Source organism: Salarias fasciatus, chromosome 5 (assembly GCF_902148845.1).
Source record: "Salarias fasciatus chromosome 5, fSalaFa1.1, whole genome shotgun sequence".
Classification (NCBI taxonomy): Eukaryota; Metazoa; Chordata; class Actinopteri; order Blenniiformes; family Blenniidae; genus Salarias; species Salarias fasciatus.
This window is the reverse complement of record NC_043749.1, coordinates 11,796,843-11,814,900: the sequence shown is the minus strand read 5'-3', so window position 1 is coordinate 11,814,900 and position 18,058 is coordinate 11,796,843. Positions and strand designations below refer to the sequence as shown.

At 41.7% G+C, this 18,058-nt stretch overlaps 1 protein-coding gene across 1 annotated transcript; it reads left to right on the top strand.

Moving 5' to 3' along the window:
* The first annotated feature begins 1,953 nt into the window (after positions 1–1,953).
* Positions 1,954–10,008, top strand: mettl1 (methyltransferase 1, tRNA methylguanosine). Its single transcript, XM_030092812.1, has 6 exons — positions 1,954–2,165; positions 2,706–2,833; positions 2,947–3,131; positions 6,923–7,036; positions 8,412–8,513; positions 9,344–10,008. The coding sequence occupies exons 1-6, from the start codon at positions 2,062–2,064 to the stop codon at positions 9,458–9,460; spliced, it is 750 nt and encodes a 249-aa protein (XP_029948672.1). The 5' UTR covers positions 1,954–2,061; the 3' UTR covers positions 9,461–10,008.
* Positions 10,009–18,058: the final 8,050 nt, after the last annotated feature.

The following is an 18,058-nucleotide window of genomic DNA, read 5'->3' as shown; positions in this document are numbered from 1 at the left end:
TGTAGCCGTGATGTGATGTGTGTGATTTGCAGAGGGAGAAAACACAATATCTATTTTAAAGACTATCAACAGGGCTGCCCAGTGAAGCAGTGGTTTGCGCTCTCACCTCACAGCAGGGAGGCCATGGATTCAACAATCGGGTGTTTCCGTGTGGACTTTGCATGTTCCCATGTCCTGCAATTCCAAAACATGGAAGTGAATTTAAATGGTGATCCTCAAAAGCCCTTCCTTGATCTAGGTGTTCTAGCATGTGAAAAGGCAATATCCAACCTTCCCTTTATTTCTAAAAACATAGAGAAAGTTGTTGCAAGTCAGCTTTGTGACCATTTATATAATAATGACCTAATCCTTCCCAGTTATCAGGGGGCCCCAACAGCTACCTAAAAATTCTTCAAATGGTTCAAAATGCTGCAGCAAGAGTTTTGACAAGAACTGCAGGAGAGATCACATCAGCCCAATATTAGCTTCTCTTCACTGGCTTCCTGTTAAATCTAGAATAGCATTTAAAATCCTCCTCTTAACCTATAAAGCCCTGAACAAACAGGCCCCATCATATCTTAAACAGCTATTAGTCCCATACTATCCTAGGAGAACACTTCGATCTCAGAGTGCTGGTCTGCTGGAGGTTCCTAGGTTCTCTAAGAGTAGAACAGGAGGCAGAGCTTTCAGCTGTCAGGCTCCTGTTATGTGGAACCAGCTCCCAGTCTCTGTGAGGGAGGCTGACACAGTCTCTGCTTCTAAGGCTAGGCATAAGACCTTTCTTTTTAATAAAGCTTACAGTCAGGGCTGGTTCAGGCTTTACTGGACCGCAAGCTAACTAACAAGCTCTCTCTCTCTCTCTCTCTCTCTCTCTCTCTCTCTCTCTCTCTCTCTCTCTCTCTCTCTCTCTCCCTCTCTCTCTCTCTCTCTCTCTCTCTCCCTCTCTCTCTCTGGGATTGACAGTTCACTCCACAATGGGAGACTAAAAAGTCAGAACACCAAAAACCCTGGATGAAGAGGCTGTCTCTTAGGTGGACAAGAGCCATGATTGAGGGATCGCAAACAGAACATAAGTCGCGGCTGATCCATTGATCTAATGAGGCAACGTGGACTCAATGGGTGCAAACACTTTCTAACTGGGCATCAATCAAAACAACTGATCCATTGATTGAATGAGATAACCTGGACCCAGCATGTGCAAGTGGCTCCTACCACATGGAACCAGCTCCCAGTTCTGCTCCTTTCTCTCCTTTCATTCATGTAATGTTTCATAACTACATGTCATTGACCATTGTTTCTCTTGTAGTCTATGTACTCTCCGTTTATACATGAAATGTATGTCAATAAAAGAAATGTACCTGTCTGTCCTATTCTTTCTCTTTCTGTCCCCTCACCCCAACCGGAATAGCAGAAAGCCGCCACCTCTGAGCCTCGTTCTGCAAAGGTTTCTTCCCGTTAAAAAGGACTTTTTCCTTTCCACAGTGGCTTATGCTTGCTCATGTGGATATGTTGGGTTTTCTCTGTAAAAGTGTCTAGAAGTGACTATGTTGCAATTGGCACTTTATAAGTAAAGATGAATTGAATTGAATTAAATGACATGTGTACGCTTGATTGTTTGTACTGTGATGGATTGGTGACCTGTCCAGCTGTATCCTGCCCTCATCCATACTAAACTGGGATTGTTTCAGCACCCCCAGACCCTGGCATGCACAGATAGAAGCAATATGTAAGATGAATGCAGATTGGCACTTCAAATTTTAAAATAGGTTTTCTTCCCTATGGGGAGAATAATTAACTTCTCATATATATACATATTTTCCAAAATGCTATCTTTCTGTTGTCATTCTAGCATATTAACTTACTTAATTTACATTTACTGATTTTTAAATATTTGTTAAAGTAAAAAATACACACAGGCGAGGAAGTTTCTTCCAACCTGGCAACCCGGAAAAGACGCTTGTTGATGACGCAGCACTCTGCGACTCCCAGCCAGTGACTACAAATAAACGTGACGAGCTGAAAGTAGACTTCTTAAAGAGGTTAATTCAGTGTATTCGTGGACAGCCTGGGGATTCTGGGGGGATGGCGTGTGTGTCTGAGCCCACCATGAGCTCCTCCATGCCGCAGAAGCGTTACTACCGACAGAGAGCTCATTCAAACCCGATGGCTCACCACTCCTTCGACTAGTGAGTGAAGTCCATGTGCGCGTGTGAAGTCCGTGCGTGAACGTTTGTGTGTGATGTCCTTGCTTTGTGGTGTTCACGTGTGTGTATCTATCTGTGATGTCCATGTGTGTGTGATTTCCGTATGTTTTGTGACGTCCGTGTGTGAAATATCAATGAGTGAGTGATGTCCGTGTGTGTGTGTGTGTGTGTGTGAGAGAGAGAGAGTGAGTGAGATTTCAGACTGGATTTAGGGGAAGACGGAAGGGAAGCATCTTCGGGTCTTAGTGCCGATCATAGCTAAAAACATGCACAATCCAGGGTCCATACTAGATCAGAAGAGGACAGAGAACCACACATTCACAAACCAGAGACACAATTCACCTAATGCACATCTTCAAGAACTTTGAAAAGATATGATGGCGAGCCAGCATCCTGTTACTGCCCAGGAAGATGATTATGACATTATCTGCAGTTCTTTTTGGAAAGAGTTGTAATATTTGTTGGATGTAAAATGATTTCGATGTGATTTGATCACTGTTTTACCCTGTTCTCTTGCTTTAGTCCCGTGTGTCCTGAGGAAATGAACTGGTCCAAACTCTATCCAGACTTCATAACTAGTGATGTGTGTGAGCTGGAGACCCCTCGAGTGGAGTTTGCAGACATCGGATGTGGATACGGCGGGCTTTTAGGTAGTCACACATGTGGTTGCAAAGCTTTTTTTCCCCCTAAGGTGTTGGGTTTGCTCTGGGTTGACCTCTTCTTTCTGTATCTCTGGAACGTCTCTTCTCTGTGTCCACTTCAGTGGAGCTATCTCCACTCTTCCCAGATAAACTCATGCTGGGTTTGGAGATCCGGGTTAAAGTGTCGGACTACGTTCAAGATCGGATCAAGTCACTGCGCTCCTCCGAACCAGGACAATATCAGAACATCGCCTGCCTCCGCAGCAACGCCATGAAGTACCTCCCCAACTTCTTCTTCAAAGGACAGGTAGTTTTTGTGACTGTGAGTTCACTGCTGCTTCACGATAGCGAAGGCGAGAGCAGTGTTATTTCTCACTCAAGGCTGAGTTTGGTTGTTTTATGGACTGCATGGTGCAGCAGACAGCCGTGGCAGCTCTCTGTGCAAGTGACCGACCCCGGATCCACCAAAGCAGCCTCAGACGTCACACTTCCTCCTCCATGTTTGACAGCTGAATTCACAAACTGTAGAAGCATCTTTTCGAAGATATTTCTGAATGAAATGTTTGTGCCACTGATTATTTTTAGCTCCTTGAGCAGGAAGATATTTTACTCTTCTACTCCGCTGTTGTTTTAGATTTCGCTCAAACGATTTTAAGTGCTACCAAATTCCAAATATGTCTCCTCAGACCACCGAAAAAAACCTCACCACCCATAACGTTGTGTCCATTAGCATTACTTTAATCTGTTTTTAAATCCAGATTCAAACACCAGAAGCTTTTAGTAGCACAGACACGCCACTGTCTGCAACTTCTGTCTGCTCAGCTACGCTCATGCCGACTTCGCTTGCTGTTCAAAAGTGTTGCGTTCATTTTCATCTTTATTCAAATCTGGGTTCGCTGCCGAAAATAACCGGGGTGGATAACTCCAAGACAGAAGCAGAGGGTTGGTAAAATCTTCCACTGCTCATTTCAAAAACATGGCCTAACACGTCACTGTCCATTAGAAATGATTCTCAATGCATATTGTATTCATAAGGAATACTGTTCCTCATAAGTTATTAAATAAAAAAAACATTTAATTAGTTTCAAATGGAGGAGTTTAGCTTCGTCGCATCTTTTGTAATATGAATTGTTTTACAAGTTTAATGTCCTGAAAGTTGATGGAAAAAACAAAATCAACAAAAAAAAAAACAAAAAAAAAACGAGATTTTACAAACCCTCAAATGAATTTGTATCCATCTTAGACCTTCTTGACTAAAATCACAGGACGGTGGACAATTAACACCTATTTTTGCCACTGCATGCCTACTTTTTTTTTGGGTACCGGTGGCTATTTCTAAGAACTAAAAAAACCTAAATGAGCCTTGCAGATCAGGCAGATTCAGCCTCTCAGTGTTTTCACATTACTGCTGAAATTTGAATCCGTCTTGGAAAAGGAGTAAGAAGTTCTCACTTACACATTTTCTGTCAATTCTACAGACATAAAACCAAAATAAATCAAGTCATTGAGATGTTAATGTTACAGTCATGTTCTGGTATGTTGGAAAAAGCTGAAGAAAGTCATGTAGACACAGGAAGAACATGCAATCTCTGCTCATCGAGACATTGTAGCCCAGCAGGGTTCGTCCGTGAAGTAACATCTTTATTGCATGCTCAGACTGAACAACTCATGATTAGCTGGACAGAGGTTGATGGATCACTCCTCTCAAACTGTTCAACCAGAGCGGCTGACCTCATTTCTGATCCCCCAGTTTTTCCATATTTTTGTTTTTTAATAAAAAAGTAATCAAAAGTGTACGTTTTCATGTGAGTCACTGTAAGACATAAATATAGAGAAGCGAACCTCAAACAGTCTGCTCTCCTGCATCCATCATCGAGTGCAACATATTGTTCCTCTGACCCCTCGTGCTCATGCTTCATATGGAAATAATGACAGAATATGATGTAAATGTGACCACACATTGGATTCCTGCGTGCCGGTGTTTGTACAGAGAGCCTGCATGGAAGCTGACAGTCTGGCACTGCCGGGGTAATGAGAACGTACAGGCCAAACGGTTCAGACCAAAAATAATTACCTTCCACATGTTTAACATATGGAGCGAATTAATTTATACAGATCGCTCAATAAATCCCGGGATTTCACAACAATGGGGTCATTGACTGACACGCAAGGCATCGCATCAGCTGAGTAGAGAGCGGTGCACGACGCCATTTATCCGTCCCAATTAGCGGTGGTAATCTATGACTTGTAGAAACTTGTATTAGATTACACAGGGGGCTTATTGTACCAGGGTTAATTTGGGTACCCTGGATCAAAGCTTCACCTCGAATGCCCCGAGTGGGTTTAAACTTAGAAATGGACACGGGAGACGAAACTGCTCCAACAGCGAGATGTTTATGGAGTGTAGATCCTGTAGGTGTTTCATATAAAACCATACGTTTTCTGTCTTTGTTTAACTTCTGCCGCGCTGTTTCGTTATACCAGTGTTATTTCAGCGCGTTGTGCTGAGGTGCGGTGCCAAGCCGGGACTCGGAGGGGTCCAGAGGAACTCTCCGGGGATTGGACGGAGATGTCCGGCTTGATTTGACTGCAAAATGCCAAAAATCGTCGATAAACTTTCTCTGTTGACTGTTATCGATTCACCAGGGAGCAGCGGCGTAGCAGCCAGCTGTAGTTCTCCTCTTGATCACATCGAAGACCGTCCATGTTTTCAGTGTAAAAGGTTAAGAGACGACCACCCAGACTCCCCACAATCTGTCTCACATGCGTGACACGTTTCAACTGCTGAAGCCGTGTTTTCTACAGACCTGAAACTCCTTTTTTTTTTTTTTTACTTCTTCGTCTTCTTCTGAGGTTTTATAACCCCCAAAAATAATTCCGAACGTTCAGGTTTTTCCATCCTCCGTTGGCGGCGAAGGGCCCCCGAGGCTCCAGCCGTCCCCAGTGATTATCCCCACATCTCCCTGTCTCTACCTGACGTTATTTATTTTCACTAATAAAAAGTGACTGGAATGATTTTTAATATATCAGCCGCACTAATCGCAATAGAGACTGCACTTGTACACTTGTCAAAAGATAGAGACAGGGGGAACTTTATGGGGGGAAATAAAACCGAGGAGGGGAAATTCCAGCTTCTCAGTCCACAAACTACCAACCACTGAAGATTACTGGCACTGCAGTTTCACACACCATGCAGCCCCCTCGAGCTCCACTGCTCTTCAGATTTAATTGTAAATAGACAGAATTTAGTGCCGTCAATTTTAATCGCAATTAATCCATTGAGGTCTGCCAGTTGGGTCAAAGAAAAGAACTAGAGGATAATAGTGTTTTTTCCTGACATTGGGACTGATTTATGAGGATTAGATTCTTCATTGCGATTAATCTCATCTTTAAAAAAGTTAAATGTTGACAGTTCTCCATGAATTAATCACGATTAATTGCGATCAATGCGATTAAATTGCGATCAATGCGATTAAAACCGACAGCACTAATAGAATTATAAATTATTTACTTTGTTTTCACAACTTTTGGAGAGTTTTATCTTTTCTGCCACAAATATGACATTATGATAGTATTTAAACACTGAGACAAACTGAATAAAGACAAAAAAACAAACGTTTGATCATATATTGAAGCATGAAATCATGAATGTTGTTGAGAAAAGACAAGTTTCGGTTGCAAAAATTGATCTGTTGACTCTGAAAATGAAAAAAAGTGCTGAATATCTCTGTTTTTTTCAATGGCATTTCTGTAATTTCTCTACATTGCCTTTCAGCTTTGGAACATGATCAGACCAACTCTTCAATAATTTACAGATTAGTAGAAATAAATTCAGCAATTAAAATAACTGACAGTCAATTGTAGTATTTCTTTTATAATTCTAAGAACAGAGAGAATAAAGCAAAAGCTCTCACCAACTGAAGGAAACAAGTGCAGATGATGTTATTGATCGGGTATTGAATGTGTGAGATGACACTGTTGACACAAAGCGTCTTTAGTTTTTCAGTTCATAAGTTAGTCAAACTAGGCCTTTAGGTTTGTTTGTTTTTGTTCTATTATTCTGACTGTTGAAAACTTTGTTTTTCTTCTGTTTTTCAGCTCAGTAAAATGTTTTTCCTCTTTCCCGACCCTCACTTTAAGAAGACCAAACACAAATGGAGGATCATCAGCCCCACTCTGCTGGCGGAGTACGCCTACACGCTGCGAGTCGGGGTACGTACCGGAGAGACGCACCAGCTCTTTAGACGTGACGATCCAGAAATGTAGTGAGAAAAAGTTTGGGAATCACTGGATTATAGAATGACGGCCTTTTTAGGACGAGATGCAGTGAATCATCAGCCAGGAAGTGGTCAGGCCCCCTGCACATCATCAGACATGATCAAACACAGAATGACGATCACATCTTTATTTTTCCGCAAAGCAATTAAGGAGAACGCAAAGCAGCAGCATAAACACAATGTGTCAAACTCTGCAGGCCCCCAGAGCAGCAACTGGACATTTTATACAGTTTGTCATTCAAAATGAAGGATAATAATAAAAACGTAGCATCAGCAGTTTATGCAACTCCTCAGTGGATGAACGGAGGGTTTTTTTTTTCTTCTTCTTTCTGATCATTTTATCAGTTGATTGCACTGCTGCGCAAAAGTCCTTGAATTCGGCGAAAGAGAATTGAGCAACCGGTGTGGCCCGCAGCTGGTTGACGTCTGCACACACCCAGCTCCCGCCTGTCAGAGCTGTCAGCGCAGCAGCGGGACACTTGAAGAGGGCGTGAGCGCCGACAGAGGCTGTGAGGGAACAATGGAGGGCTTGTGTCTAAATTTGGCTTCGCCGTTGTTCATTGGGTGTGTGCGTGCGTGCATTGATGCATTTGTGCACGCATACGTTGTGTGTAGGTGGGTGCACGCACGCTTTTTAAGGCCCTTCAGCACTGGACCAAAGCCACACGTGTGCCGACAAAGAGCAGAGGCTGGAAACAAATCCCTCCGTTTATGGAAGTGTTTCTTTTTTTTTTCTATCAAAGTCAGCCGATGCCTTTTGTTTATTAGTGATTGTCTTTGAGATCAAAACTGTTGTCGAGCTGCAACTGAAACTGTACGGAGTGATTAATGCGTGTTTAGTGGTCTCGACACACCACTTCTCATCCTCGTCCAGACGTCTGTGGGGGGAAAGAAAGAAAAAAAAAAACCCCCGTGTGTGCTGACACACACTGCTGTGGAAATCTGTGCCATTGCCTAGTTTTCTAAGAAATGCTTGTTCTCCTAACTTTATCTGTCCAGTCTGCAGAGCAAACTGCATTGACAGAGGTGATTCACCTCTGTGTTGTCTGCAGGTTATTTTTGTCTTTTCAGATAAATTCCTTTCTGGAGGTGAGGAAAGCTTTCAGCTGTCCGTCTGACTCGTCCAACCAAAAAAAAAAAAAAAAAAAAACCCCACTTTGTTTATTTGCATTAAATAAGGCGAATGTTTTGTGAGCGGTTGGTTTATTTGGTCAGCAATTATTGAATCAGCGTTCGGCCGCCGCCGAAGGTGACTGGCTTTTCCCGGAGCGGTGCTGTTAACCCCCCGTGTGTTTGTCTGATCACGCCAGGGTTTGGTGTATACCATGACAGATGTGGAGGAGGTCCACCTCTGGATGGTGAAACACTTCACTGAACATCCTCTGTTCGCACGTGTCCCTGAGCAGGAGCTGGTACGTCCAACTGTGTCAAAAAAAAGGAAGTTTAAATGAAAATATCAAACGAGATTTTTCTTTTTTTAATCTTTGTAAAGGTTGTTTCACTTAGAAGAGATGCTTGTTCTTGCTAAGGTTACTTTCACACCATCTTCAGTCTGACCTTATACCGAATTGATTCAGTTTGGGTGAAAACAGTCTGATAGAAACCGCGTGTTTAAAAAAGACTCCTATATTTGTGTACATTTGTTTGCACAGTCTGAAGCAACAGTGTGTTAATCAGTAAGTTTTTAAGATGTCCTTTTTTTCCCCCCCTTCTTTGAATAGAGCTGTACTCTGTTTTCTACCTTGATTCCAGCCTCTATGCTGCTCTAAGCCAAGCTAATCGCCCACTGCCGTAGCTCCAGCGACTAATCGGTCTGTTCTGCATTTCAGGAAGAAAGCACATGTGTATTTTTGCAAATGTTGCACTGTTTCTCTATAAGGTTTATGAGTCCTGGATTACAGAGGATTACCACTGTTGAACACTTTTTTTTTTTTTTTTTTAAGTTTCTTTTCTTTCTGTTTAGGGAAAAAAATAAAATTCCTGCCCCAGCAGGAACGCACATGCCTCAAACATGCACCCCTAACCAGTCTGTAGCGACAATCTGTTGGCCTTTTAACCACAAAGCACTTGTGCAGATGGAGAAATGAAAAACTGGTTGGGTTCAAGTTATTTGAGCAAATATGAACCAAATCTGAATCAACTGCGCACTTTTTCTTGTAAACAGGAAGAGGCGGTGCTTTCTTCCACATCTTTATTAAAGTCGGCGGATTCTGTGATTCTGACCGGATCTTCGCTCTGGCAGGTTGACGACGTCATCATCAGCCGCCTGGGGACCTGCACAGAGGAAGGGAAGAAGGTGCAGAGAAACGGAGGGAAGAACTTCCTGGCGGTTTTCCGGAGGATTGAAGATTCACAATGAGGCTGTCAGACAGTCTGGACTCACTGAAACGCTGTTCAGCGATGATTTTTGTTTTTTAATCTCTTTATTTTAAGCATTTCTTTTTTTATTCACAAGACACTTAAAAAAACGGCAAGATTTCTTCTGTTTTATTATCCTGTCTTTAAAAAAAAAAAAAAGGCGCAAAAATGCAGTTTTGGTTTTATTACATCATTATTTTATTGCTCGCTATGAATCGGTGTGAAAGACGAAGCTAGATATGTGATGTAAGACCAAACTGAGCTCCAGAGAAAACACCCCGTGGAGTTTCAGTTCGTAAAGTGAAATAATGCAGCTACACACACCTTAACACCTGCGTGCAGTTTCTAGTCATGTTTTTTTGGACTGAGAGAGGAAACGGGAGAACATGCATAAGCCTGGAATCAAACCAGAGACGTTCTTACTGTTAAGCAAGAATATTAACGACTAGCTTGCAGTCATTTTCTGTTTTACAAAAAAAAAAAAAAAACTTCAGAACATTTTGTAATAATTTATCGAAGCAGGGTGTCAAGAGGAAACCTGTTTCATTATGTAATATCAGTTCAAAGACGTTCAGATTGTCGGTAGTTCCCCTGGATGCTGCTGGTGATTGGTTCATGTTTATCAGTGCAGATTGGGAAAAATGTAAGCGATTGTCACGACACAGCATTATGACTGCATGATATCTCAGAGTCATGGTTCCAGGGCCACGGATTCTAAATTGCATGAACTGCAGTCAGACGAATGATCATTGATTTTGACATCGGGCGTATTCGGTTGAATGTCCTCCCAGTTCCTGCTGACAGGATGGAGAGAGGGCAGCTGGAAACCCCGGTGATCCCCTGCTTCAAAACATCACATCCACTTGATCAGAAACCACAAATGAAGCTGGCATTGCCTCTACATGCAGAATGAATGAAGCACAATTATCTGGGGTTCATCTGTCAGGTGTGCGCGGGAAGGATCCTTGTGATGTTCAAATCAAATGAGTTCGCAGAAACGGTCGTGTTCTGTGTTCATGTTCTGATTGTATCTCTGTCACAGGTTGGTATTTTCAGACTGTCAAGAGTTTGGAAACGGGACAGTAAATGCTGAAAGCCTTCTGGGTGCTGCAGGCAGCGGTGGTTGTGAACAGGACAGCACACGCCTTAATGACTGGGAAACTTCACACGAGCAAGGAGGAACACAAACACTACCGGCTGAAATCCAATTATTCACAAACTGGTGCACTCTTGTGTCCTTTCTGAACTATTTTTGGCAATAAAGCTAATCAACAATTCACTTTTCAAACAGTTGTCCAGTTTATAACATGAACACCATCTCTGAATTTTTTTGTCTTTTCCTTTTTTTCCTCCACTTTCGGAGGGTTATGACAAAAACCCTTTGACTGCTGTTAACATGTACCTCTGGATCAGCCTTTTGGATTTCTGGCCGAGATTCACCAGTATATTGATTTCATGCCACTATAATCCTATTGGATGATAAACTCTGGAATTTCTTTTCCTCTCCAGGCCTTAAAGCAGCCTCACGTCGTGATGCTTCCTCCACCATGCTCTAAATTAAAGAGATGCTCTCATGCTGGTGAATGCTGTTCTCTTGTTTATAGCTTAACCAGCACAGACAGCAAATTTATGGTTGGTTAAAAACACCCAGGTTGTCATGAACTCCCTTCCTGCAGCATTAGCTTTCGATTAGCACTCGTTAGTGTCTTTTAATGAGCAAATGCAGGATGTTTCATTCACAGCTCAGTCATTTGCTCTCGACATGCTGTTTTAATGTGACGACAGAACCTTTTTTTTTCTCAGGCAGCTCAAAAATACCGCTTTACTTCAACATTCTCAAAGCTTAAGAGATAAAGCACAAGCCAAAGAGTGATTTTTCCATAAAATGTACCCTTTTAAAGTGAACCTTGATTTGTGACTCTAGTTTTCAATCGAAGTAATTTCCTATAATCCCCATGTGGTTTATTACATTACCGAACACAGGAAGTGTTCCCACACTTGTTTTCTGGCGTAAACGGCAATTAGTTGAATAAATCTGTGATGTTGTTGAGAAAGCTGCACTTCTGTGTTCACTTATTATTGCCATGTGGCCACGAAGTACATCATGTAACATTTTAGTACCATCAGGTCATCGAAGAAGAGTTTAATTAAATACTCTGCAGGGGAACTTTATGATTTGCATTTGGTAAAACCCATGAGGTGATGTGGATGTTGTTTGCTTCATACACAAAGAATCTATTACATCTGGATGTCAAAAAGCTGAGGCTGAACGGCAGAACTTCATCCTTCATTCTCTTGTTCTTGCATTAAGTATGAAACTGCCTCCAGCAGTCGATTGGCTTCAGGATCTTTGTTCAATTTTTTTGAAAATCTGTGGTGAAGTGCAGTCAGCGTCGATTATGAGTTCCTGTTAAAATGAACCGTCGACTTGGGAAAGTGTCAGAAAACTGCCTCCATCTATTCACATAACTCAGCGGGACGGAGATGAGGTGTAGATTAAGATATGTTGACTTCATCATTTAAACTGCTTCATCACATTTATGGGATGGATGTTTGATGTAGCAGCTGATTTTTTTTTTTTTTTTTTAAATCACAGTCACTCATCATCTGTGTCTGTTTCCCTTCCTCAGTCTCAGGTTGACACATGCTTTCCTGCTGCCCTGTTAACATCTCCAGCTGGATTTTTGGCCTAAACTGAGCCGTGATGCTCCCCACCACAAAAACAACAAAGAAGAAGAAGAAGAAAAAAAAGTCCAAATGCATTTTTTCCCACAAAAGCAGCAGTTTTGGCAGGAACTTGCACGGCCACATCAGATCAATTCATCCTGCAGGCCTGCCCTCAGATTCAAACCTTTCCTCATCTGGGACTTTCAGGTTTCAACTAATGAGAAACCTTTCAGGCTTTTGGTTTCCAGCTTAATCTGTTCAGGACTTTCAATGGAACAAAGAAAAACTGTTCACATTGTTTTCAACTCCCTGCTATTGTCCTGTGCTAACCCTGCGCTGCATGGCTGCCTGGAGATACACACACACACAGAAAATGTCTCTGTGGTTGAACAGTCTTCTTTGTTCCTGCCTCTAAAACTGTCTCTAATTCCTCCTGAATCACCTGAGTCTGAAATAACTTTTCTACTTCAAACAGGACTGAAGGAATCGTTTCCTGTCATTCTGTGTTTGTCTGCAGACAGAAGCCCTTTTCCTGTCTGTCCTGCACATTTACAGTGTACAGCGGCCATACTGACACAAGAGAAATGTCTCAATTTAGCACCGTAATTGACATTAAAACAGCAATGCTTTTACATAAAAACCATTATACGTAATGATAATAATAATAATTACTTCAGATTTTTCTTTTCGACGAAGCGTCTATCAAATTTGAGGAAAACGTCAAAGTTAGACATCTCTCTGAAGTTTATCTGCTGGACGCAAAACGTCTGTTTAACTGGAAAAGTCCACTGGAGGATTTCGAGAGTGGAACGTTATCTTTATTTAGCTTGTACATGAGGAGGGGTTTTGACCTTCCTTGATATCACGTGGCATCATATTGTGTAATGTCACGTATTCCCCGTGCACAGCTGTTTTCTCGCTTCAGCAGAGCTGGCAGCAGCCTTCAGGTGTCCGGTCCTGCGTGTCACTCACGGTCGAGACGGAGACACCGAAGGCCGGCAGCCACGAGCAATCACAGTTAAAGAATTAACTGGAAACAACTGTGGCTCAGTTGATATAAGCTTGTTTTTTTGTTTGTTTGTTTGTGTGCCCCCCCCCCCCTTTGCCATGCCCATTTGTCAAAGTGTCCCTGAGCAGAACACTAAACTCCAAATCGCTCTAAACAGGGGTAAAGTACGTTGTGAAATCTGTGGAAAATTGCAGCTGGAACAAGGAACAGTCGCATCCATACACAGCCCACCTTGAGCAGCTCCACGGGGCAGCGGTGGTCTGCGGGCCGGGGAGGACAGCTTGTGACCAGGAAGCCCCGGATTTCAGTCCCACAACCCCATTGCATCACGAGGGGGAATAAGTGGGAAGACATCTGTCAAGTGTAACATCCAGATCACAATCTGCCGAGGCGGCTCCACAAAGGAGCAGCCAGGAGACAATAACTGCTTATGCAGCTCTCCAGCTGTCAGCATACGGTCCAACCAAACCAGTGCTGTTTAGTTCGCCTTTGTCCGGCCACCATATGTAAGTGATAAATGGTGGGAAATGTGATCTGTTCAAACTTTGAGGAGTAAACTTTGCTGCTGATTGACACCAGTAATGATTGTGCGGCGAGCAGCTGCAGCCCTCGCACTAACTGTTTACACCTGGTGGTCATGACTTCATGGCCGCCTTCATTATTTAGGCCAAGTTGCAACAGATGACCGAAATACTGTATATGTGCCAAGTGGTCATCGGTCTTGTTGTGACCGCTGCATGCTGCTATAGATTAGGATGAACTTTGTGCTCGTTATATTGAACAAAGCTGTTTGTAAAAGATTGTTTATGTTGTAGCAGTTAGTCTGCCCTGTAGTAAGGATGCATGTGAAGTTTGCATGTTCTACACATGCGTGCGTGCATTTTCTGGGTCTTTAAGTATCCCTCATATGTAAAAAAAAAAATAAAAAATTGTATGCTGGACTCTTAATCACAACAGAAAATGGAAGGATGTCTGTAGTGCTGCTTGTCTTAGATCAAAATCCTTGGTCGAACTCAAATAAACTTTAGCATTTTTCCCCTAGTTTTTCCATGGATTGTTTTCTATTGTCCACACTTTATATCTCACTATCTTAAAAAGCCAAAAAAAAAAAAAAGCAGACTTTGTTCAACCATTGATCTTTTGTTTGGAGGTACTGTTGCTCCCTTTCTTTTTTAAATGACTATTATCATGCTCTTCCTTCACAGAAGTCTGCATTTGCTGTCTTTCCCAGATACTCTTTTGTTTCTCTCATGAAAAACTAACTGTACAATCAGAATATGAGCCAAGTCTAGAGGGTTGCTGTGAAATTTACTGGACTCATTTATGCTCCCACTGGAGTTTTGGTGTTAACAGCCTCTCATGTCTTTTCCAGCTGTTCTCTGTACACGTTTAATTCCCACAAATGCAAACCTGAACCACAATAATCAGCGTTGTTTCTTCTCTCTGATGTTTTCTTATAGTTTTTGGTTCAAGAATCGGGTATCAACTAATGATTTTGTTGAAAAAAAACTGAAAAAGGAAATGATTTTGAAAAAAAAAATCCACATTGTTTGATTCATAGAGAGATAACACACTGGTAAATGTTCTGAAATCATTTGAACCTTATGAGATTCCAGCTGTATATACCTGATGCTCTTTATTATTTTCTTCTGGTTATCACAAGATATGCTGATGATTAAATGAAAACGCTCACATGATGATGGTCAAGTCTGTAAAGCTGTTGTGTGATGACAAACTGTGAAGTGTTGTTAAATTCTTGGAGACCATGTAAAAGACCATTTTGGCCCTCGTCAACTGAATTCATCTGCCTAAAGGAGCTTTTTTGGTTTTGTGATACGTTCGAAGTCTCCAAGCAAAGTGCTAATGATAGATTTTAGCGCAACCAAACCTCACCAGAGTGCACGATGCTGCTTATGTGATCTTTCATTACATGTAAGTTTGTGGGTGTGCCTAATGCATACAGCTCAGCAGTAAAGACGTTTCATTATCCATTACATGTATGAGGTCACTGTGGTGGATATACTTCATATAGAGCCAGAATGAAATGCTCTGTCTCGTGTGTCGGCCACATCTGGTGTCCAGATGTGTTCTTAATCTAGCTGGATACTCTTTACCACACCTTAAACACCTATTTTAAATTCAAGACATGAAGACTTAAAACAAAAAAAAAAAAGAGAGAAAAAGGTTTATAGAATCCTCATCAATTAGCACATGCGTGCTTGTAAAAATCATTATTCCGTAATCTTTTTTTGCTCTGTTTTCATTCCTCGTTACAACATCGTCCTCCCTTGCATGCTCTTGAACAGCTGCTGGGCATTTATCAAATGATGCTGGTTGTTACATGTACACTTAAACTCACCGGCTCATTGAGCACAGATAACATTTTGTGCCGGAGCATGTCAGACACACCATAAACACAAATATCCTGAATGCACAACATGCTCTCAAAGAAAATTTACAGAAACTTCACGTTTCAATCAGTCAAATGAAAACCACATGCAAGCAAGAAGGGACCAGATCAGTCCTTCACTCGTCAAGGTTTTAATCATTCCCAAAGGCGTTTTGTACCGTGTTGGCAAAAAAGTTCAACAAACAACCATGTAAACAAAAGTAATTACAATATGTTTTGTTTAAATTTAATTAAACATACATATATACTGATGACTATACAACTAACATAAATAAACAGTTTCCAAACAAAATGTTTCTTTGTACATTGTATTTTTTGTGATAAAGCTTATCTAAAGTATTAGATTGTTGCAAGAGCCAAGATAAAAAAGACATTTATAAAAGAAGACTTGCTATGTAACTGAATATAATCTACTGTAATATATAAAAAAAAAATTGCTAATCCTGATTTAGAATTGTTTGAATGTGGATTAAAATTGAGATGTTTATTATTAGCATTCTGTAATCGATTTGTATTTACCTAATGATATTTACTGAGAACACAATGGAACCCTGTTAAAGAGGAGCAGATTGTTTATGTGACTGGACAACGTGGTGATCAGGAAAATAAAGATGATCAACCGTTGACCTCAGGAAACCGATTTCAAAGAGAAGACATAACAAACACAGCAATTCAAATAGCTAACAAGGTGCAGGGGGGGTTCTGGAGGAGACCCCCATCATCACAAATAATCAATCATCACTTGCTGGATGAGAGAGAAAAAACAGTTAGACCTTGTACTGCTACTCTCTCTCTCTCTCTCTCACACACACACACACACACACACACACCCACACACATTGGTGAGGTTCTTTAGTGAAGAACCATCCCAGACTCTGACAGATTGCATTTTGTAGCCTCTAGAGTTAGTCGTAACCTAAAAACTCATCTCCATCAGAGGAAGTTTTGTGAGGACCAGCAGTATAGTGTCATTTAAAACCAGACCTTCACAAACACACACACACATTCTCTGTCTCTCTATACTGTGCGTCGATGTACAGAGACACACTCCTGTTACCACCCAGATAGGCAGGCTGCAGACATGAACTTTAACACACTAGTCTGAGTGTAACAGCCTCCCTTTTGGCACTGGGCCAATACAGTAAGGGGAAATACCTCCCAGGCTATTACCGCCGCACTCCATAATATGATCTATGACTGGGCCACATCAGTTTGCAGCGCACAATAGCACAAAGAAGTCATTATTTGGCAGAATTTGTTATCAAGTTCTTCATAATCAATGTTAATCCCTCAATCCTCAGGAAAGTACAAAGTAATTAAAATGACTGCTTTGGAGAGAGTTTCCTGTGTGTGGTCTGAAAATGCCAGCCAGCCGAGTGAGGGACGGGAGACAAACACCAGAGCGTCCTGAGGCCACGGGGAAATGTGAAGATGTGCATGAGAGGGCACAGAAGGATGATAATTTTCCATTTTTATTCCAGCAATAAAATTCAGTGAGTTCAAATGAGACACTGGTGTGGAGTCAGTAGAGGCCTGCTGCAGCGTATGGAGCATGGCAGAGAGAACATCTCCGATCGAGCCAAACATCGAGATTCTGATCACCTTTTTTTTCAAGTTGTTTATGTGTTCATGAGTTCACCATTTATCTTTTATCCTTTCAGATAATCGGACGCCTTCGACGTGTGATGTCTCGTGTACATGTCTCGTGTATAGACGTTTTTTTTCAACTGAGATCATCTGATCTGTTTTTTTCATCCTGGTAACTTACTGTCAGTTTGTGTACATCTTCTGAAAGCCAGATTTAGATTCACATGTTCAGGTCAAGTCCGGTAAATCGTCGGGTCAGGCAGATTTGCTGACGTCTCATGATGTTACTCTTTTCATCCAGTGGCTTTGTTCAATAATAGGAGTTGTTGTCAAATGTTTGTATCGACTTCATCAACTTTAGCAACCACGATTATCGTTGCGCTGCCTAATCTAGCTTTGTTATGTAACACTCTTGCTGATTCGAATAGAACATTAATGCTAGTTTTACTTGCAGTGTGCTTACAGAAAAGCAGAATGCAATACTCCTCAGCATAAGGAAAATAATTGAGCAAACAAATCCCTTTTTTTTTTTCTTAGGCCTGACTTGAAGTGAACTGATACTCGCTGACCTTTATGGATGTCACTACTCAGGAGTCTGTGAAACTCTGCAGAAAAATAGGCCAGGAGCACAGAGACGCGCACTCACGGGACGGAATCTTCTCCAAGCCCCCCGTCAAATAAATCAAACTCTATCTGACCTTTGCGGAGTGCAGATCCATGGATGTGCCCCAGAAAAGGAAGAACATTTCTCCAAAGCACAAAGTTTAAGTGTTTTGCAAAAGATAGCATTGGACCAACTAACCTACTTTACGTATCAGGACAAAAATAGCACAGTCACAGGCTACAAGGCATGCTCAAGTCCCAGGTTCTATAGTGAAATACATTTTCCCCAGTATTGTTTCAGTGAGGAAAACCGAACACTCTGA

Bases quoted from the DNA above. Each gene is read 5' to 3' on its own strand.
- mettl1 (XM_030092812.1), top strand. From the start codon at position 2,062: ATGGCGTGTGTGTCTGAGCCCACCATGAGCTCCTCCATGCCGCAGAAG. The intron at 2,834-2,946 runs GTAGTCACACAT...TGTCCACTTCAG, and splicing joins TGGATACGGCGGGCTTTTAG to TGGAGCTATCTCCACTCTTC. The intron at 3,132-6,922 runs GTAGTTTTTGTG...TCTGTTTTTCAG, and splicing joins ACTTCTTCTTCAAAGGACAG to CTCAGTAAAATGTTTTTCCT.